Here is a 23,711-nt window from a genome sequence, read left to right as displayed (position 1 = left end):
ACTCTAAGATTCTATCATTCTATGACTTTGTGCACTGTACAGCTTAGGGATCAGTAACTGGAAGCTCCTAAGCCAAATCTGGCCCTTGGAGGCATGATGCTGGATGAAAGAGGGTCATGAAAGGGAGCAGCAACTATATCAATGGGACACGCTGAAAGTAAATTTGGAGGGGCAGGAGTTATGGACTTAATTTTCTTACAATTATTTGCCATTTTTCTTCCAGCATGGAACCCAATGTAGTATATTTGTGGTTCCTAGGTGGCCACCTTTCCAGCCACTAACCAGACTGGCAGTAGCACCCTGTGTTGTGGGGCACAGCTGCAGAACCCCTCTCCTAACATCAGCATTGCTATAGATTACCTGGATGGGACTGGTGGTCAGGATGCTCAGGTGCACTGGCACAAGCACAAGACTGGCTCCATCAGGGCGTTCAAGTAGCCTTAGCCACTGCCCTGTCCCAGCCCCATTCAGGTAAGCAGTAGTGGTGTCAGAAAGGCAGATCTGCTTCACCACACTGACCACTACTATCCGTAAGGTGATGGCTTCACATGGCTTCAGACCATACCCTGGGACTTATCCCATCTACCCTCCATTTCTCTTTTGAAACAGACTTTCAAACCAAACTAGCTACTGCCCAGGACCCATCCACCAGACTAGCAACACAGCAAGTGGAAATATCTGGCAAGCACATTTTTGTCTGAATTTGGACAGTTCTTGCTTACAGTACACGCATGAGAGCCAAGGATAAGAATGTGACTTGCTGAAAATACCAATGTGGTTGTAAAAGCTGGATTGCTGTTTCCTCCCCTCTAAAACACAACTATTCTTAGAACAGAAACACTGTCCTGCAGAGATCCTTTGTCTTGGCTGTGGGTGGGAACAATAAGATGGGAAATAAGTGTGCAAGTAGAAAAAAGGGAGCTGAAACTAGTTGCTCTCCTGAGTTCTGAAAGACTTTATAACTTAAAGAGTTTGTGTGATATTTATCTTGAACTGGTTTGTTGAACAGACAGCAGTTGCTTTTTCAAAGAAAACAAGAGAACTATGAAGATTTTTATTCTTTGCAGCCCCTATGGGCTGGAACACACATTATAGGTCTAAGCCCAAAGGCTACACTGTGGAGGTCTTCAAGCTGAACAAGCTGTCTCTCCAGCGTGGGAGCAAAGGCACCAGGAAAAGAAGGGTTTCTCTTGGATTATATTACCTTAAAAATGGCCAAAACACTCTTAAAAAAAAAAAAAAAACCTGTGTAAACATACTCATTTCCATCCCCATTATTAGCTGGCAAAAGGAAGCCATCTGCGTTTTTACAGCTATGGTAGGAAGAAAAATGCTTGAAGGCCCATCCTTTTAAATAAAAGAAGATTATTAATCATAGTAACATTTTTGTCACCCAATCCATAAATGCTCTTGTACAAACAGAATAAGGTTCTTAACTTCTCCAGACAATCTTACAGTTTTTGGCTGCTCTCGCTGAAGCACTCAAGTTCATTTAGTCTCTGAGGACCATTCAAGCAATTAGTAATTGTGTGTGTTGCTTTTAAAAAGCAAATTACAGATGCAAACTGGTGGTGGTCTAGATCAGGGCCCTGGCATGAAGATTAACCCTATGCTCCCTGTTATGCTCCCAATCTGAATTGCTTCCTCTTCCTCTTCCTCTCTATCCCCTACCACACACACCAGCAATGTACAAATGGGAGCTTCTCCCCTCGGATGCAAATAGTCTCTGGATTTGGACCACAAAAAGGAACAAAGGGTTAAAGCCTTGTAACCCGAATGTTAGGGTCTGAACCAAATCCCCCCACCCCTGGAACCTGATGTCTGCTAATTGCATGAATAGTGTCTCATTTAGTAAAAACTGCTGGGCAGTTTATCATTTTATTCAGAAGCACCAGGATGCTACATACATAGATGCATTCCCAAAAGCCATTAAGATTGTGTGCTTTTTTTTGTTATTGTGACTGCAGAAAAAAGTGGGTGTCTGAAGCATCCACTAGAACTTTTTTTTTTTTAATTGGTCATGATCAGAGAACGATTGTTTCAGATCTTCCCATCTTCCAGCCCTAAAAGCTTTGCATGATAAACTGTATTTAGGTTAATCCAACAGAACTGCCAATCAATTCCTATCTACATTTGTCCCAATCCAGCTAAGCCAATTTAGCTATTTCTTAAGCAAAATGGATATTCCACCTTACATTATAAAGAGGATCTCAGAGCAGGTTGCAACATACAAATTCGTTGTACGTATACCCACTGACTTGGACTAAGAACATAGGAAGCCGCCTTACAATGAAGCAGAACATTGGTCCATCTAGCTCACTACTGTCTGCACCGACTGGCAGTACTTCTCCAGAGTTTCAGGCAGGATTGTCTCCTAGCCCTGCCAGAAGTTGATGTGGATTAGACCTGGGCTCTTCGGCATGCAAGGCAGATAGATGTTCTACCACTGAGCTGTAGCCCTTTGCCAATGGACATCATTAGGCATGTGCTGTCAGATAGTAGTTATATGTACACTTATTTGGGAGCAAATCACATTAAAATGATGATGCATATAATATTGTGCATATCCCATTATGCTGTGAAACGCCCCAGGATCTTTGGATAAAGGCAGTATACAAATTTATGAAAATAAATGAATAAAATCAGTAAGGCCTACTTTGGAGTAAAAATAGATTTGACTGCATGTCCCATTGAATGCAACAGACAAATAATTCATCACTCATGTTAGTTTGAATGGGACTTCATTAGAACTAAATTGAGCTTGATTAGGACCTGTCTTAATTTTAGCTGCAGTTGACCCAAATGAAATGCAGAAAAGACTGGTGGTTTCATTCCACATTACAAACTAGATAATTTCTCTTATTACAAAATATTTGCTCAATTGTTTCCTTTAAAAGGGCACATCACCAACCAACTTAAATAAAAAGGTTTTTACCTTCTAATACAGACATCCCCAACCTTTGGCCCTCTAGATGTTTTGAACTACAATTCCCATCATCCCTGACCACTGGTCCTGTTAGCTAGGGATCATGGGAGTTGTAGGCCAAAACATCTGGAGGGCCGAAGGTTGGGGATGCCTGTTCTAATAGGTAAAAAGGCACAATGAAAGATGGTGAAAACTGATGATTTTAAATAAGCTTTGTAAGATATCAGCTGAAATCTATGAGGATGTATAAACATGAAGACCACTACGGAACGACTCAAGGTGCAGAATTATGTATCTTCTGATATGTGGCCTGATTGAATGTAAATATTAAAATAGCTGGGTTAGCTTACTTGGGTTTAATTTTGGCTTGGATGAGGAGCTGAAGGATATCTGGAATTCATCCAATGGACTAATATGACAGCTTTTGCTTTTTGTCTATTTCAAGACTATAGAATGTCACACACAAAAACTGCTGTTTCGTGGTAAATCAGGATGTGGAAGGCAAAACGGCAATGTATTCCATTTTCAAAATCTTGCTATGTCAATCAGGCTAAAAGGGAAAGTTGCGGCTACCAAAATTGTAAAAAAAGAAAGGGAAAAAAAGCTCCTGTTTTAAAAGGAAAGAGATGCCATTAAAATATACAACACATCAGCAGTTTCAAAAGATTTTAATAAATAATGAGGATTCATTTCTTTACTGTATAAACTATAAATATACCATAGAGTCCTCATAACTTAAAATAATTTACAGGCTGAGGTAGGGGGCTGGGAGGAGGTGGGTATAAGATGGAGGGTTGGTCTATCTCAGAGGTTCTCTGTTTTCCTACTGATTACGCATACACAGGCAGTGTCAATCCGAATGAAGCGCCAAGCTGCCTGCTTGCCATCCATTGTCAGTGCCTTGACAAAGGTGTGTGTGGTGGTGCAGTAGGAATTCCAATGCCTGGCATCAATGCCTCTGCACCCACTGGACACCGGCTTAGGGTCTCTGCACTTGGTCTCGAAAAAGTACTGTTTGTAAGGGTAGTTGTTATAGTTTACGTCCACCACCACAGTCACCTCTTTGCCTTTAATGTCTGTCGCTGTGGTTTTGTTGGCAACCCACACGCTAACACTGTCGCACACAGAGTACTCTCCTCGGTTGTGCACAGGGTGAGCTGCGCGCTTGGCTCGGATCGTCCTGTTCGTAGAGTCTGTGCTGTCTAGGAACTCCACACTCGGTCCATCCCTTGACAAAGGTGGAGGCTGAGTGCTGAACAAAACCCGAGGTGACTGGAACCTCCTCTTCTGAAAAAGCTTTGGATCCACTATGATGCTTGCAGCTTGCCCGGATTTCCTGTTCACTACCTTCCCAGTAACAGGCTGGCTGTGGTCTCTGTGCTGAGACGTTTTCATAATGTGGTGTGTTTTAGTCCGTCTGCTTTCAGAAATGCCAGATGTTGCAGGAGACCCCAGTGGTGCATTATCTTCAGTTTTTGGTGCTGCCCGTATGCCGATCAGAAATGCTATAATCAGAGTGTAGCACAGCATGGACATTACGCTATGCACCTAGGAGAGAACAGACCAGGAACATTACTGTGAGCAAAAAAAAAAAAGGGCGACATGCAAAAGGTTCCATTTCAAGCCTAGTCAATAGATATGTGCTGAAAAGGCAGTCCCCGTGAAAGTGCACTGTTAAAATATTTCATCTTCTTCGTGAAGGCCTTGCATGTGGATGCCAGATGTGGCTTTCCTCCCCACCCCTTTCAGAAAGACTAACTCACATAGCAGTGATGTGCTTCATAAAGTGGGAACACTAGGAAATCATAACTGGGTTATTGTTAATTCCTGTGGTTTTTGTTATTAGGAGATGACTTATAGAGCCATTGTTTGGGGGCTTTAATGCGGAGTGCTGCTCCTGGCAAGACTCTCCACTGGTTACATGGGAACCTTTGGAGAAAGATATTTATCTATCTCACAAGAATTATTTTCTTCTCCTAGATTGGAATGAGCCACAAAGATAGCAAACATGGCTAAAGGAGGCTTGCTTGGCGCCTTCGTTATACATCTTTAGATGCCAGGTGAAAATGTTTCTCTTCAACCAGGCCTTGAAGGGCTGATTAACATTCCATGTCCTTTTAAATGTGTTTAAATTTGTGGGAGAGGGGCTTATGGTTTTGTTTTCATTTTTATTATGTATTTTGTGTTTTTATTTTGCATTTTTATGCTGTGAACTGCCCTGAGATCTTCGGATGAAGGGCGGTATACAAATTTAATAAATTAAATGAAATTAAATTAAATATTTCCACAGGGAGGCCAGAACTGGTATATCTCCAAACAAGATACTAGACACGCAGTATGGACATAATCAGCTTCCTAAAAATATATCCAAATAACATGTAAGAAACTTGCAAAAAAACTGATATACTGAATTTAAAACCAATATATAAGCCCTGACCTGACCATTAACCCATCTACATTTGTCAGTTTTGTCAGTAGTGAAGCATTAATATATTATGGTGTTATTATTAATTTATTACCAACACTTCGCTTTAATTTCCCAGGGCAGGTTACAACATGAAGACACAATATTAAAAACTGTTTGGAACAACCCGCAGTCACAAAAGAATGGAGGGTCCTAAAAATATACACCTCAAATGTCGAAAGCCAGAGAAAAGAGTAATAAACAATTCAACCCACAATTTAGGCTGCTTAAGGGCATTGATTTCAGGGAGCTGAAATGCATGTAACAAATGTAAACTGAGTAAATGTTGTCGAGATAGATTTCCCCTTCTTTTTGTTGTGTTTTGGCTGAATATACTGAGTGGACTAAGCTCTCATAAGGAAATGGTTCAGACTCTGATACTAGGCATCAGTTGCAAAGCCCTCCTAGACAAAGGGCACTCATTAGCCAGACCTCTCTGGCACACCTCAAATCATGTTTAGATCCAGAGTGAAGCCATGTGCTGAGTGGCAGGAAGTGACAGATGCTTCTTGGGCAAGGGCAAAAGAAGCACACCAGCCATATACTGCAGGAATACGCAGGCCCCATTTCCTGAACAATTCAAATGAAAGTCAGATGCGTCAGGACAGCAGAAACGAGTTTTCTGATGTCAATAGGGATGCTAATGAAAAAAGGTTTGCACAACAAAATCCAGACACTAGCACATAGTAGCATCTCCACCTTTGTTGTTTAAATACAATCCCTTGGTATGTAACTCCCTTCTGAATAGGAAAAAGGAGGTTAGGGATGGCCATAAAATGCTGTTTGGGGTTAAATACATGGGCAAATTTGCTGCTTTGAACTGTAGCAACATTCAAGAAAGGATTTATCTCCCTTCCTTTGGTTTTTTTAATTACATAGTTAAATAGTATTAGGGTATTTGCTTCCATGTCAGCTTCCTAACATTAAAAAAATCAAATTGGATATTCTTGTTGATGAAATAGATTGACAGAGGAAAGAGGAAGGATTAAAAAGCAAGGACACAGGTCAGGTATGATTGTCACATGGAGTTTCAAGCTGGCACAGTTCTGTGCATCATCCGCAATGAGTACACTTCAGTATGGGGACCATATCAAAGGTCATTTCTGTTCTTCCATTCATAGACCCTATAGCACTATTGTTTCTTGGTAAGAAATTTTATTAATATTCACAGAGCATGCTGTTCACAGATGCATCTATCTTCAAGGAGAGCAATAATGCCAACGGCAGGCATAGCTTGCAAGCATATCTCATTGTAAGTTTTATCAGGTAGGATTTCACAATGGCTTCAGCATGAAAAATTTCACAGTTTTATCAACAGGGAGAAAATATAGTCTGGCATATGGTAATGCCAACTGGATAAGCTTCCATTGCCGCAATTAACTAATTGCATGTATTGCAATGTAATCATGGCTGTCCCAAAGCATTTTGTTGTCTGAAGAACAAGCAGAAGAACAAGTTTTGTCTCTCTCCACCCATTTCCGAGGAAACCTTGGTCCCCTCCCAGTGGTGCTTTGCCACAACTGGAATCCTGTTTTTTGCATCCTCCCCTCCCCTTTCTCACTTTTCCATGGCAAAAATCAGCTTAAATACCAAAAGCCTTTAAAAGATCCTTGGAAAGAATAATTAGCTTGAAATTTGTGGACTCATGTATCCTCCCTTTTATAAAATTCAAGGACACACAATTCACTGAAACGGTCTCGCTATCTTGTTTGATACTCTTTTAATTATTTCAAAATTGATCAAATGATTAAAAATCATTTAATGACTTCTACACACCCCTGCTTCTAGTTTAATGACTCTGTTGCACTCAAAACCAGAGTGATGTTGATCCTGTATACCATTTCTATAATGTATCTTTAATGGGTAAATTGGGAATTCTGTTATGAAAAAATAATTGTGAATATGGAATAGGGGACAGTATTTATTTGAGATGAATAAACGTAAGAGCATATTTCAATGTGCATCCCCCCCCGAAAGCCTTTAACATGTTGCTATACAGAATATTGAAGTATAAACTTACTGAACTCTCCATACTGCTAGAGCTGTTCTAGTAAAACGCAGGGCTTTCCTTTCCCAGTAGTAAAGTTTTGAATTGTTGATGAAATAGTAATCAGTTTCCTCATACCAATAGCAAAGCTCTTTCCCCCTTAGATATTAAACACAAAATTATTAAAAGAAAGAACGTTTCATTGAGAAAGACTGAAATTGTTATAAGGTACCAGCTTGAAAGCTCGCTGCAAATTGCACCCTGATCCTATTTCTGTTTACTCAGAAGCCCCACTGAATGTATCAAGACTTATTTCCACATAAACATGCATAGGATCAGTCTGTTATCTATAAATGCACATTAAGCTTGTGTTTTATATATCTATATCTATCTATCTATCTATCTATCTATCTATCTATCTATCATCTATCTATCTCTGAAAGCTCCTTTAAATGTATTCAATCAGCAGAACAATAATAAGATAAATAACTGGTCTGTCCAACTCTCCACACACTGAGATACCTTTGTTACAAAGGGACTTTAAAAACCATCAACTTAACACAATCCACACTACAATTAGGTCAGAATCAGCAACTAATGTACACAAAGTTCAAGAGGATAAGCCAAGCTACAGCAGAAAATAATTAAAACATACAGGAGACATTCTAGAAACAACTGATGGAGAAGACTGTGTCTGAGAAGCAAATCTGAAAGTCAGGCAGCTGAATCTTCTCCATTCAGCTCTTGCACCACTAGCAGTTAGAAAAGTCCTATTCTCTGAGTGCTTCTCCCCTTTCCTCTATAGTCTTGCCGCAGTTTACAAGCAACAAATATCCCCCCTCATTCTTAAACAGCTTCAAGTAATCATTTCAATTCTGCCAATAAACTTCACATCAGATCTTATGACTTGATAGTAGCCATCTCCCTTTCCAATGGTTGTCTCTTTTATGCAGCACTGTGGGTCAGTTTTTTGGTTATCTTTCTTCTCATACCCAAAGGGATTTACAGACAAAGACAGCTATCCGGGCCGTGTGGCCAGCATGACTAAACTGCTTCTGGCACAAGGGAACACCGTGACGGAAACCAGACTGCACAGAAATGCTGTTTACCTTCCCGCCACAGCGGTACCTATTTATCTACTTGCATTCTTCATCGTGTTGGCATGTCTTTGAATAGAAAAGTGGGAAGGGAAGGAGAAATGTGATCCACACTATACAAAACCCATCTGATCTTCAGGTAGGAACTTTTTGGGTCTTTAACAAAGCCATATATGCTGGGAGTATTTTGCAATAACTTAGTTAGTGTTATATAACATAAGGTAAAGGTAAAGGGACCCCTGACCATTAGGTCCAGTTGTGACTGACTCTGGGGTTGTGGTGCTCATCTTGCTTTATTGGCCGAGGGAGCCGGTGTACAGGTTCCGGGTCATGTGGCCAGCATGACTAAGCGAACCAGAGCAGCACACGGAAACGCTGTTTACCTTCCCGCCGGAGCGGTACCTATTTATCTACTTGCACTTTGATGTGCTTTCAAACTGCTAGGTTGGCAGGAGCTGGGACAGAGCAACAGGAGCTCACCCCGTTGTGCGGATTCGAACCACCAGCCTTCTGATCGGCAAGCCCAAGAGGCTCAGTGGTTTAGACCACAGCGCCACCCACATCCCTACAACCAAATATAGGCTCACAAACAATACCTAGGCAGAGACATTCACATCTGGAATTGTTTCCAGAAGTACAGCTAGTGGGTGCCTAATTCCAAAATACCTTTCTCTCAAGTGTTGGTAGAAATAGTAGCAGCTGATGAGCACTTGGCAAAATGGCATGTCAATTTAATACATTTTTCAGCAGCCTCTTGCACGTTTGTATGCTTCTTTTAGCATTTCTTTCAGCATTTGCCATAATACCAACAACCCATCCAAGTCTCTTATGCTGATTGACTACCAACTTAATCTCACAATGCAGGACACTTCCAGAGTGTTGCTATTTTTGGGTAGGATTCAGTCACATACTGGCAAACTCAGTTTGTGCAGTAGAAATTTATCTAGAGGTCTTATGCAACAAACTTTCTTCCCCCCAAATATTGGACCGCTTGCATGGGAAATGTACATGGGGAAAATGACTGGAAAGTGTAGGATAATGTTTGCATGATACAATGTCATCTAAGCACACTGCAAACGAATCAGGATGAATGTTCAATTATCGGATCAGCCGGAACCCAGACCCCAGACTCCAATCTAGGCTTTCCTGTCTCTGACATACAGTAAGAGTGCTTAGAGGTGCTTCCTTACACTCCAATTGGCTCTTGCATTTCAGTAAAATATCTACACTGGCCTTTAGGGCTGCATGTTTATTAAGGTGAGGCAAGACCAGTATGCAGCAGGTCAAAGAGTTACAAATTAAATCAAAGAATGAATGCAAAGTATGAGAATTCTCAGCATAGAGGCAAGCAAGCTCTTTTTCTCTTCCTCTTGGCCCCCAGCCCACTCTATTATGTATTTAGCAAAGCAGGGTTAAATTCTCTCCCTGCCATCCTCTCTAGCATCAGCAGCAATATAAACGACTGGACATAAGGAATTTTTCCAGACTATTTTCTGCCCTCTTCCTGTTGTTAAAATAGCAAATTATTCAAGTGCACAAGCATTCATCACATTTAATATTCAAATTTGTATTTATTTCAACTGACAATCACAGCTCAATTATCTCCAACAAACTTTTGGGGAATGTCCCATTGTTTTCAATGTGCATTTTTGCCATTTGTTTTAATACGCCCTCTGACTGTGTGGTGCTATAAACAATATTTTGGAAGGGACACTGTGAAAAAGGCACTTGAGCAGTAGTGGGTGGATTTGAGTTTACTGAGAAGGGGCACAAGACTGGTCAGATGGGCAGAGAGGCAAAGGGAGCCATGTCTTTATATTGAGAAAGAAGCTGAGTGAACACAAAAGGGCACTTTATTGATGGGGAATTTTGAGTTCTGGTAGGGCATTTCCCCATCCTAAAAAATGCCCTGCAGCTTCAAGTTTGAGGCGATGCCTCAGGCTTCTCCTTGCTAGCCAGAGTCTAGGTGACTCCTCATCATGGCAAAGTGGAACTTTGAGGAGATTGTGCAGCTTTTCCAGGATGATTGACAACGTAAGAGCAGTCACTTCCCAAAATGTGTGACTTAAGTCGCCTGCATCACTCTTTTATAGCAAGGTTGGAACAGGCATGATATCCAGAATAAGGAGCAGCAGTGTATTAAGTGTAGTGAAAAAAGGCAAGTAATGGCAGACACATCATTCACAAGGCTTATTGAATCTGTGGAGCCAACTACACAGCAGGAAATTCTTGAAGCAAGTTGCTAAGGGTAAATGTTAACAGTAGACTGCTTAGCTTTTCCTATTGAAAACAGCCAACAGTTACACTGCAGGGGGTTGTCAGGTCTTACTTCTCTGTATGAGGTACTCAGCTCACACTAAGAAAATATAGGTACTGGACCAAAAGAGACCAATTAACAAATGAAGACAGGAATAAGCCATGTCTTTAGACCTCAGCTGGGCTTTCCTTTAAGTTCAAGAAGGCTTCCTACCATGTGCCTGACAACTATTTACTGGTTTGGGGCTTTTTTTGTTTTTGTTTTATTTTTAAAGAAACTGGTGCTGAAAGTTTAAGAGTAAAAGGAAGGAATCTGCTTAAAAACCAATGTGCTGAGCTTGCTGATCTCATGTGCTGAGTAGTAAACCTCCCCAGCAGAAGTGGGTTGCTTCATGGAGCTGCAGCCACCAGGCAGGAAAGAGATGGGAGTGAGATGGTGGGGACGTTGTAGTGGTGCAAATGCACCTGCGGAGCCGACCCAGTGCTCCGGCCAGTGTGTTTGCACCATGACGAGCTCTTCACAGCCTTGCCCCTCCTCCTCTCAGTAAGCAATAACCAACTCACTTCCAAGGAAGCTGGCATAGTGGTTCCACCTCATCCAACAAGTTGCTTCTACTCCTGACCTGCTTTCAATTAACGCCCAGGGGAAGAAATTGTGAGATAACTTGTCACATGGGGCTTTTTCAGATCGGATCAGGAATGGCAGGGAAGCAGAATGTTGGAGAAACCTTTAAGTGGAAGAAAAACCACAAACCACCCATGGCTACCTTGCAATTAAAAAGTAGGTCCAGTTCTTTGCCCACTAAATCTATAAAGTGCTATGTGAATGAAGCAGAAAAATGGAAGCCTCCTTCACACAGGCGAAGCAAACTTTTAAGTAGGCAAGAGGATAAGTTTCAGTACAGCACTAACCTGTACATTTTCTTCTGCACTACTATGTTCTTCTTCCTCCTCCCTTGGGAAACTAAGCTTAGGAGGATGTGGGTAGTCCCTTATACCTAACTGGGTGTTGGCCAGAAAGTTGCTCCACCAGCAAGATCTTTACTGGAACCAGCTGGCATACTGCACCCAATCTTAATTCTGTATCAGTCACAATTGCCTGCGCAACAAGAAGAGACTGAGGCTGACAAGACAGGGGCACTGTGGGTTGGTGGTTCTTGACTCCCTAAAGTTTGTTTATTTCTTATTTTGGATAGGATTAGTTTGACTTCAACCCCCCCCCCCCCAAAGTTGCACTCCTCCATCGTTTCCCGAGACATGAATTCACCTTGAAGGAGCAGATGCACAGCCTTGAGGTGTTCTGTTGCTTGTGACTCAAGTGACTTCAGTATCCCAAAGCACCTTTCACCAGCTTTGGTTGTATAACCAGCTGTAGCCTTTCCTGGATAGGGAGAGCCTGGCTTCAATGATCCATGATCTAGTAAAGTCCAGGTTAGACTACTGTGGTGCGTTATATGTGGCACTGCCCTTGAAATTGATTTGGAAGCTTCAACTAGTACAGAATTCAGCTGCTAGCACTTATTGGTTTTCCTAGATACAGCCATGTTACATCAGTCCTGAAAAAACTATATTGGCACCTTGTTTGCTAACAAGCCAAACTCAATGTACTGAGTCTTAATGTAATGCCCTAAATTTCTTGCTCTGCCAAAGAATCTCCTCCTGTATCTGATAGCAGTTGCTTGGCCACAATCACCCCAGAATATGAAAAAGAAGAAGCTCCCCACCAAAGAAGATAAAGAAGATCGGTAAAATAAATTAATGGACTATGCAGCAATGATTAATCAAATAGGAACTCAAGAAAATAAAAGGACAATAATTTGAAAAATGAAAAATATTTATTGCATATTTTCAAAGCATTGTGTATAATATTATATGTTAGAAGGATTTCGAAAAACACTTGTAATATGATAAGGTATAAAATTGGGAATTATTATGAATTGAAGATATTATGGGCATGCATGAACAAATGTAAAACAAAAGAACCAAGAAGGGGGAGTGGAGGGAAGTCAAGGGATTTTGGAAATTCCATGTATGGGAGATGTTATGTGATGTTTGTTTGTTTGTTCTTTGTAAAAATTAATAAAATAGTATAATAGACAGACATACAGACATACATCTTGCTCTGCCATGACTTGGAAGTGGTAGTGATTACCAAAAGCTTTCCAAGCCTATATCAGGTGTGGGGCTATGCAAAGCTGATCAGGGCTGTGTGCAACTCCTAGTGGGCCCTGCTGCCTCAGTTATGGAAACTGGCCACCAGCGTCATCTTCAGGCTGCCATCTTAGCATTTTCTTTTGAGTATTTTTATCACCTTGGGTGTGCTGTATGCAATCTTTAAAAGACACCATAGCAAATGTTGCAGCTGCATACTCCTGTGTGGCTGTGGAGGAGGAGAAGCTGTAGGGGAGTTTTCCTCAGTCTGAAGATGCTGGGAAAGCCATGCTTTTCATTTGACTAGCCATTTTATGCTATAGTATTTTAAAAATTTATTTAAATAGTTGTGTTCCTCTAAATCTTATTGTATTGTTTATGTTTCATATTATATCTATAGATTGTATACTGCCCTAAAATCCATTTTTGGATGAAGGTGCAGTTTACAAATTTCTGAAATAAAGTAGATAAATAGATAGGTTGTTGTACCCAATGTTCTGGAATTCAATTTTCATCAATGAGAATTGTTTCAGAACAAAAGCTGGCTGCTGTTCTCTTCCCACAAAACAGAAAAACCTCATGCCACACAGAATGTACAAAATTACACTCTTTGTAGGACTATCCTATTAAAACAATGGTTTTGCTCTAGGTCCACCACTTTAAGCAAGGATAACCACAGAGCTACTATTACGGGTTTATGCCAAAAATAATTTCATTGGATTTCCAAGCACTGCCACCCTAAGAAAACAGAGCCTCTATTTCAACTGGCGGCTTGTTTTAACCACAAGAAAAAAGTTCCAGTTTCAGCAGTTTTTTTCAATGTTCTTTTCGTCTATATTTTCTGGATTCACCATGAAGGCTAAATCCAGTAAATGAAGCAGTGTCAAGCAAACGATGCTAAGGATAAAATCTGTCAGTGTTTCCATTGTCAGTCCAATTCTCAGGGATTAACATCATTCGCTGAAATGAAATCTTTCTTTGCAAGTTGTCAATCCAGATATAAATGATTTCCCCCGCTTGCTATTTGAACTAGTTGAAATCCATTTAGTTTAATAGCAGCAGGTATATGCTTCCACCTCCAAAAGGTTTGCTCTCTTTGCTCATGAAGGACACAACCAGAAAAGGGTCACAAAAATTAGGGCAGACCAAACTGGAAGACCACTAAAAATAAAACCCAACTGCCTTTATGGAATACTATTCCATATTTTATGCTGCACTGTACACGTGATCACAGTATGCTTTTTCTCCAAGATATTCATCAGTACATAACATTTATGTCAAATCCTTTGAATTCTCTATTTCTCTGAGCATTAAGGATAATCAGCCTCAGTGGACCTCAGTGATGGTAAACTTAACTAAGAGTGGTATCTTGAGTGCTTCTGCAATTACACATTATAGTCCTATGCTGTTAAATTCTGCCAAAAAATAAAGTAAATAGAACGATAATTCTCTTATATCCATGCCAATGAAAGTAGGTTTGTCTAGTATCTCGCAGTAGTAGGCGCTTAGATTTCCCTTACTTGCTTCCCCACCTCAGACACATACACGATGCAAAATTTGTGAGTGGATTGAAATTGCTACACTGATTTTCACTTTTGAGAGAGAAATTTTTACTGTGCCAGAACACAATTTCTAGGCATGCTTGCTGAACTATGCACAGCTCAAGAAGAAAACTGGGGCCCCATATCAAGTCACTAAATTGGTAACCCACCAGTTTGTAAGCCAATAATTTTTTCCTTTTGCCTCTACTTCAGCTACTTGCTGCGTTCGTAATAATTCATCATTCAGAGCAGAGTTCAACCTGGATTAATAGGTTGACTCTACCATAAAATGGAATGTGTTTTATTTACTATAATTACCTGTTTAGCTCATTGCAACACCTCCAACTTCCCCATAAACACTGTGCTAATTGACTATTGTATAAATTGTATTTGTTCTTGCAATGCCTGTTTACACTTTTATAATACAAGTATTTGTTTACATCCAAGTGCTTCACATGTATTTGTCAGTCCCTATGCAGTGGTGATCCTTCATTATAATTCCATTATTAACCTCCCTATGTCCCCCCCTTTTTAGTTGTTCACTTTTATAGGTTGAGGCCAACAGGAGCTTTGCTGGCATCTAGTCTACATTTCCTTTCTTCTCTTTGGTTTTCAGAATCCCAGTTTTGCTTTTAGATCATTCAATAAAATGTAAATAGCTATTAAAGGATATGACAAAATAACCTCTGCCATGGCTCTGACTGGCTGTAGTGCATGAAAAAAGAATAATTGGTGAAGAGGAGCAGGACTCTTACTGCAATTGCTCTGACGTTATGGCACAACCTGCTGAATGAGACAGAAAATTGTACTTTTCTGGTGGCTTTTGCAAATGGACACAAAGTCTACCTCATCCAGGAGTCCTACAGCTGTGGAAAGGGTGTTTTGGTCCTATCGTACTGCTGCTAGAAAGCGCACTGTTATTTTAAATGTTCCTTTTTTATTACAGTTGATGGTTTATTTGCTAGATATTGCCTCAAGCCCTGAAAAGACAGCATACAAATGTGATATTGCCTCAAGCCGTGAAGAAACAGCATACAAATGTTTATATTTATTTATTTATTTACACACACACACACACACACACACCCTTTGGTATCTGACAAAATGTCAACAACATGGTTAGCTGTAATAAAGACTGAGCTATCAAGGGTTGTTTGAAGCTCATATTCAAAGTGGATCCATCTACCCTTTCATTAAGTCAGTAGCAAAGGTCAGGGGGGAGATGAAAACCTGCTATCCTAAATTTCCTCGATACACATATAATTACATTTCAAAAACAAAAAAAGTTCACAATCTTCTAGTGTTTCGTGTTTCTGGTTCCATTTGACCATGACATCATGAACAAAGGACAGCTCTCCACCCAGGGAATTGGCTCTGGGGTTAACAAGAGCTCCATAGAACCCATCTGCCTCAAGAGACTCCGTTTATTTGAGTAAGAGAATCCTTGAGATTAAGAGCAGATTTCTTTTTTTCCCACACCTATAGAATGAAGGAAACCAGGCGCTCTCTCCCTCACCACTAACCCCATGCAATTTAGATATTTAAGACTCAAAGGAACATGAATTCATACAATTCCCAGCAGAAACTGCAGACGCCCTCCCTCCCTGTACTGACTTTCTTGTTTCAATTATAGCCAATGCCCAGAGCTTAGTCACCCATTTTGGGGAAAGAAAAATCAGTGTAACTTCTTAATAAAGAGTGTGCTGGCACCCCCTAACCAGTCATAGCATGCAGAATTCAAGCGCTGAAAGAACTCCAATTCAACTATGTTGAAAAATCTAGTTTTTGACTTCCATGTTATGCTCTCAGGCTTAATACTGTTGAAGTTAACACAGTTCAGGTTTCTGCCTCTTCCTGGGTTAGTTATTTCTAAAGGTGAAGGAGAAGTTTGGTCTGCTTTTTGCAATGGACCAGCCCAGTTTTTGAGCCTTCAACTGGCTTGCACATTATAAAACAACTATCAGCCAAATTACTATTTTTTTCCAGATTTTGTGATGCATTCAGTATGAAAAATGCACAAACTTATGCATTTTTTGTAAAGAGTACATACAAGAACATGCATCTTAAGAGAAGAATGTGTATAAAATGTTTACAATTTAAATATAAATTGTACAATTCAAAGTGTTGGTGCTGACCTTTAAAGCCCTAAACGGCCTCGGTCCAGTATACCTGAAGGAGCGTCTCCACCCCCATCGTTCTGCCCGGACGCTGAGGTCCAGCGCCGAGGGCCTTCTGGCGGTTCCCTCATTGCGAGAAGCAAAGCTACAGGGAACCAGGCAGAGGGCCTTCTCGGTAGTGGCGCCCGCCCTGTGGAATGCCCTTCCAGGAGATGTCAAAGCGATAAACAACTACCTGACATTCAGAAGAATCTTAAGGCAGCCCTGTTCAGGGAAGTTTTTAACGTGTGATATTTTAGTGTATTTTTGGTTTCTATGGAAGCCGCCCAGAGTGGAAGCCAGCCAGATGGGCGGGGTATAAATAATAAATTATTATTATTATTATTATTATTATTATTATTATTATTATTATTATTATGTACTCTTTCAAAATATCTGCAAAACAGCAGGCCAGAACAGACCTATGATTGAGCACCAATGAAACTGACGTAGAATTGAAATAGGTTTGTTTGTCCATCCCTAGATACTTCCCTTTGTCGATCTTCAATTTTCCAAGCTAGATATGCCTACTGATGCTGTAGAAAATATATAGTGGAAATGAAAAACTATATCTCAAATTATGTGTTCACTACTATGTAACATCTCCCACTCAGTAAAATGTAATGTTACACAAAGCATACTGTTATCATCTTTATGATCTGTTTGAATTAGATAACCTGTTTTACTTTTCTAATGTTGCTTTCAGATTGTTGGTAGGAGACTAGATTTAGGCTCCAAATATACAGTGGTACCTTGGGTTACATACGCTTCAGGTTACATACGCTTCAGGTTACAGACTCCGCTAACCCAGAAATAGTGCCTCGGGTTAAGAACTTTGCTTCAGGATGAGAACAGAAATTGTGCTCCAGCAGTGCAGCGGCAGTGGGAGGCCCCATTAGCTAAAGTGGTGCTTCAGGTTAAGAACAGTTTCAGGTTAAGAACGGACCTCTGGAATGAATTAAGTACTTAACCCTCCAAAAGAGGGAACTTTCTTTTCTGAAGCCAAAATGACTTGGACAAGAATTGACCAAATTTGGATAACTAGAGGAATGGCACCAAAGACAAGAAAGGTGGAAATCTGCCCGAAAATTTGCTCCGACCATAATGCTGTTAAGATGGAAATGAGACTAACACCAACTGGCTCCTTCAGATGGAAGATGAATGACACCTTATTTAGAGATGAAGAATTTCTTAAGAAGGCCCAAAAAACTCTAAGAGATTACTTCGAGATAAATCTTAGTTCCAATGTGGAGAAAAGAGTAATCTGGGACGCAAGTAAAGCTGTTATGAGAGGGTTCTTAATACAACAGAATGCGATAAAGAAAAAAACTCAAAATGAAAAGAAGGATAAAATTATGAACAAAATGAATGAATGTGAAAAAAGACTGAGAGTAAATCCCAAATCTCAAGAGATTCTGAGAGAGTTAAAGTTATATCAAGTACAATATATGAAAATAATGAATCAGGAAATAGAATGGAAAATTAAACAAATGAGACAAAAGACTTTTGAATCGGCCAATAAATGTGGTAAATTGTTGGCATGGCAAATGAAAAAGAGACAAAAACTAAATACGATTACGAATTTAGAAGTGGAAGGAAGGAATATACAGAACCCTGCGGAGATTAGAAGTTGTTTCCAGAAGTATTTTAAAAGACTATATACTCAAGGGCCAGTGAAAGAAACAGATTTAGACCAATTTTTGAAAACAAATGGACTACAAAAAATATCTCAAGAAAAGAGACTAATTTTGAATGACAGAATAACTGAACAGGAAATAGAAGGTGCCATTTAAAACATGCAACTGGGTAAATCTCCAGGACCAGACGGCTTGACCTCTAGATACTACAGATCTTTAAAAGAATGGTTAATTCAACCATTGAAAGAGGTCTGCAACGAAATTATGGAGGGGAAGAGGGCACCAGAGTCGTGGAAAGAAGCATATATTACACTTGTACCAAAAACAGAGACTGAAAAGACACAACTTAAGAACTACCGCCCTATATCATTACTTAATGTGGATTACAAAATTTTTGCAGATATTTTGGCGAAGAGATTTAAAAAAGTGCTGTTGGAAGAGATTCATAAAGACCAAGCGGGCTTTCTCCCAGGAAGACATTTGTCGGATAATTTGAGGAATATAACTGATATCTTGGAAAAATTAGAAGTGAATATAAACACTAAAGCAGTGTTGATATTTGTAGACGCGGAGAAAGCCTTTGACAATATTTCTTGGAATTTTATGAAGAAGAATCTTCAGGGTATGGGGGTAGGCCAAGGTTTTGAGAATGGTATAAGTGCAATTTATTCAGAACAAAAGGCTAAACTAATTGTAAATAATGTTGTGACGGAAGAACTTAAAATTGAAAAAGGGACACGACAAGGTTGCCCAATTTCCCCACTTCTTTTTATTTCGGTCCTGGAGGTTCTGCTGAATATGATTAGAAGGGACCAGATGGTTAAAGGTATACAGGTCGGAACTAAACATTATAAATTGAGAGCATTTGCAGATCACTTAGTGTTGATGTTACAGGAGCCAGAATCTAGTACAAAAAGGGTTTTAGAACTGATTCAAGAATTTGGTCAAGTGGCAGGATTTAAATTGAACAAGTCAAAAACCAAGGTTCTACAGAAAAATTTAACACCGTTTGAAAGAGAGAGGTTTCAGAATGAGACAGGTTTAACAGTGGTTAAGAAAGTTAAATACCTGGGGATTAACATGACAGCAAAAAATGGGAATTTATTTAAAGATAATTATGAAAAATGTTGGTCAGAAGTGAAAAAAGATTTAGAAATTTGGTCAAATTTGAAGCTTTCACTGCTAGGCCGTATTGCTGCGATAAAGATGAATGTATTGCCTAGAATGTTATTTTTGTTTCAAACTTTGCAGATCGTGGACAAAATGGATTGTTTCAAGAGGTGGCAGAAAGATATTTCTAAATTTGTCTGGCAGGGCAAGAAACCCAGAATAAAATTTAAAATACTAACGGATGCAAAGGAAAGAGGTGGATTTGCCCTGCCAGACCTTAAACTGTACTATGAATCAGCAGCCTTTTGCTGGTTGAAAGAATGGCTACTTCTTGAAAACACTGACATTTTGGATCTAGAAGGTTTTAATAATGTATTTGGATGGCATGCATATTTATGGTATGATAAGGTCAAAGCACATAAAGCATTTAAAAACCACATTGTCAGGAAAGCGCTGTTTAATGTTTGGATAAGATATAAGGATTTGCTAGAAAATAAAACCCCAAGGTGGCTGTCACCAATGGAAGCGAAAGCCTTGAAAAAGGTCAATATGGAGGTCAAATGGCCGAAATATTGGGAAATTTTGGAACAAGACGGAGATAGACTGAACTTGCAGAGTTTTGAAAAACTAAAAAACAAAGTGTGAGACTGGCTTCATTATTATCAAATAATGGAGGTATTTAAATTGGACAGGAAAATTGGCTTCCAGGTGGAAAGATCTAAATTAGAAACAGAATTGTTAGAACCCAAGACTAAGAACTTGTCAAGAATGTATAACTTGCTGCTGAAATGGAATACTCAAGATGAAACGGTAAAATCGGCTATGATTAAATGGGCACAGGACGTTGGTCATAACATTATGTTTGCTGACTGGGAACAGTTATGGACCACAGGTATGAAATTTACGGCATGTAATGCCTTAAGAGAGAATATTATGAAAATGATATACAGGTGGTACATAACCCCAGTCAAGCTTGCGAAAATCTATCACTTGCCCGATAACAAATGTTGGAAATGTAAAGAAATTGAAGGTACTTTTTTTCACCTTTGGTGGACGTGCCCAAAGATTAAGGCGTTCTGGGAAATGATATATAATGAATTAAAAAAGGTATTTAAGTATACCTTCCCCAAGAAACCAGAGGCCTTTCTCCTGGGCATAGTGGGCCAAATGGTGTTAAAAAAGGATAGAACTTTCTTTATGTATGCAACAACAGCAGCAAGAATACTCATCGCAAAGTATTGGAAGACACAAGAACTTCCCACGCTGGAGGAATGGCAGATGAAACTTATGGACTATATGGAATTGGCGGAAATGACTGGTAGAATCCGTGACCAGGGAGAAGAGTCGATGGAGGAAGACTGGAAGAAATTCAAAGACTATCTTCAGAAACACTGCAAAATTAAGGAATGTTAGAGTGATGTTGGACTGAAAACAAGTGGTTTCCAGCTGTACAGGTTAAAGTTAAGGATAGATTAAGATTAAAGATCAAGATTAAAGATGTTTAAAGAAATGGAAATTTGATAATAAAAGGGAAAAATTTAAAGCTATATGACATTAAGATCAAGGATTAGGTTTAAAAAAGTTGAAGTTATATATTTTAACGTTTTATTAAATTAAAGATTGGGATTAAAAAAGTGGAAAAGAAACTGCTGGACAAATAATGTGGATTGGAATACAAAAGAGGGAGGTATGAGGAAGTCCAGAAAATAAGTAATTTAAAATTGGAAATGGAAAAGAGAGCTTGTTTTTAATTGTTATGTTTTGTGTTTTTATTGTTAAGTTTTGTATTGTTTTTTGTGTGTGTTGTTTTTCTGTTTTGTTTGTTTAAAACCTTAATAAAAAATTATTTAAAAAAAAATGAATTAAGTACTTAACCCAAGGTACCACTGTACTGAAGTTGTGTATAGGAGAGATGAGTTGAACAAAGGGACCAAGTCTTGTATACCCTTTCAAAAGTGTTATTATTTTCAGAGAGATACTGGGGGCATTTGAAAGGGAAACAAAATGTATTTACAGGGGCACCTCTATTGCCTCAGCAACTGCAACAATGCTCTCTGTTTTGCCAAGCTTGTGGTGCGGCAATGAAGCTACCAAACAGAACATTGGCTATGGAATGCAGTTGAATGAACACTGATATGTAGAGCTGAGAATGGATTCTGACAATTAGTGCTATAAGTAGGATGTGTACTTGGATGTGCATTCCAATGCACATTCAATGACAATAGCTTTCTCTTTTGCACTCACTGGTGTCAGCAGATACATGACTACATGATGTGCTCATACTCACTATATGTGATCATATTCACCATGACCAGCTAAAATCATGCGCTGGGGGAGAAAGAAGCAGCACAGTTAATTTTTTTTTAAAGGTGACACCAGAACAGAAGCAGAATGAGAGCAATGGTTTTGAACAGACATGAAAAACCACATGAAAAAGTTGAAAGCAAAGCTTTGGAGAATACTTTTTTACTCCTTGTAAATGTTAAAGAATGAAAAGTCAGCATTGCTCTGATGGCTGACCTTTCGAGTGAAAGAATCTCTCCCACTTTCTTCCCTCTCCTTTTTGCTGCTAGCTGAAAAATCATAGATATCTGCATTTAGATTCATGCATATGCATTCAAAATGTAGCACAGTTGACTTTTTGCGGGGTTCTGATTATGTGATATGAATGCTGATAAACTGCTATTTCCTATGCAAACTTGAGTTCTAAAATGTTCCCGTTAATAACCTGAAAGAGCCAAAATGTGCTCCAACTATTAACAACTCATAATTCTCACTGTGCCTGGCTGGAATGTTTTCACACTTATCCACATTTCCCTTGTGAGCTGTGATACTCTGTTTCCCTTTTGAGGTATTACTCCTTTCATTTTGCAGCTCTGTTAAAAAGGTGATTTCATTGCTTTGTCATTGCTCATAATTTGAAACATAAAAGACTAGGAAACTATATTAAAACCTGAGTTGTATCATCAGTAATTGCAGCCACACTGTTGGGTTGCACAGTTCGCAGCACAAAATGAAAGCTAAGGTCTTGAGTTTATATAAGGACACTCCTGAAATCGCAAATGTAATTAATGATACAGCCCCTAGTTTGCATAAGCATCACCCATGGGAATCTGGCAAATATTTATTGGAAACAAATGAAGGAGAATCTTCCAACAGCATCTGTATCTCCTTTCTCCTACATTGTATATTATACCAGCAATTCTCCCTTGCTTCTAATTAACAGAGATAGCCACTTAGCATGTGTATTTATACGGTTTCCTCTGTTGAAAGAGAGCCTTTTCATTTTTTTAAATTCAGTGATGTTCCATTTCCTCCCACCCATGCAGAATATGCTGGTTGCAGTATTTAAAATCTACAGGAAGACACTTTTAAGAGCAGACTCAAGTATCTTAAGGTTGCAACACTTCTGTTACTCAACTCTTCATTTTGGTATTCCCATTGAACTCAGCGGGACTTACTTCTGAGGATTGCATTGTTGACTAAGCATTAAGTTCCACTGAACATAATGGAAGTAAGGTAAAGGTAAAGGTACTCCTGCCCGTACGGGCCAGTCTTGACAGACTCCAGGGTTGTGCGCTCATCTCACTCTATAGGCCGGGAGCCAGCGCTGTCCTCAAACACATCCGGGTCACGTGGCCAGCGTGACAAGCTGCATCTGGCGAGCCAGCGCAGCACACGGAACGCCGTTTACCTTCCCGCTGGTAAGCGGTCCCTATTTATCTACTTGGACCTGGGGGTGCTTTCGAACTGCTAGGTTGGCAGGCGCTGGGACCGAACGATGGGAACGCACCCTGCTGCGAGGATTCAAACCGCCAACCATGCGATCGGCAAGTCCTAGGCACTGAGGTTTTACCCACAGCGCCACCCACGTCCCTTATAATGGAAGTAACCTCAGGTTAAACATGTAGGATTGTGCTGTAAAACACATTACAAAGCACATCACTGAAGGATCAGAGTTTTTGGGATGTATGTCAGCAAACAAAATGCATGGAGCTAAATTATATGTTACTGAAGTTGCTTATTTATTTTAAAAATTCACAAAATACATTGGCCTTATGAAGTAGTAAGTGCACTTCCTTAGGTATAAATTACACAGATGGCGTTGAGTGTTTCCACAATTAATGCTCCCTCAATGAGAGTTGAGACAACAAGCCCTGCCAGAGTCTATAGACCAGAGATTTTATCACCAAGCACAATGAAATGGAGTCAGATTATAAACAGACCGGAGCCAACACCATAGTAACAAACTTGAGAACAATGCCTATTTAACAATGAAATGTGTGTTAAAGCATCTGCTTACAATTCTCTTGCATGGGTGTTGGAAAAAGGCTGCTTGCTTCCTCTTTAATGAACCCAAGGGACTACATTATTAACTCCCTAAGA

At 39.7% G+C, this 23,711-nt stretch overlaps 1 protein-coding gene across 3 annotated transcripts in view; it reads right to left on the bottom strand.

Annotated features, from left to right (window-relative positions):
- Window positions 1-3,575: 3,575 nt before the first annotated feature.
- Window positions 3,576-23,711, bottom strand: part of NGF (nerve growth factor) — a 54,592-nt gene continuing 34,456 nt past the window's right edge. For 2 of the 3 annotated variants that reach the window (XM_081009918.1, XM_081009919.1), the window contains one exon: window positions 3,576-4,474. In XM_081009918.1, the coding sequence (XP_080866044.1) occupies window positions 3,731-4,462 (732 nt within the window). In that variant the 5' untranslated portion in view covers window positions 4,463-4,474 and the 3' untranslated portion in view covers window positions 3,576-3,730. Of the gene's footprint in view, window positions 4,475-7,410; window positions 7,537-23,711 lie in introns of all 3 variants that reach the window. The other variant, XM_081009917.1, reaches the window with a different exon arrangement.

This window comes from Podarcis pityusensis (assembly GCF_964106645.2).
Source record: "Podarcis pityusensis genome assembly, chromosome: 6".
In the NCBI taxonomy this organism is placed as follows: domain Eukaryota; kingdom Metazoa; phylum Chordata; class Lepidosauria; order Squamata; family Lacertidae; genus Podarcis; species Podarcis pityusensis.
This window is presented reverse-complemented; position numbering and strand designations above follow the sequence as displayed.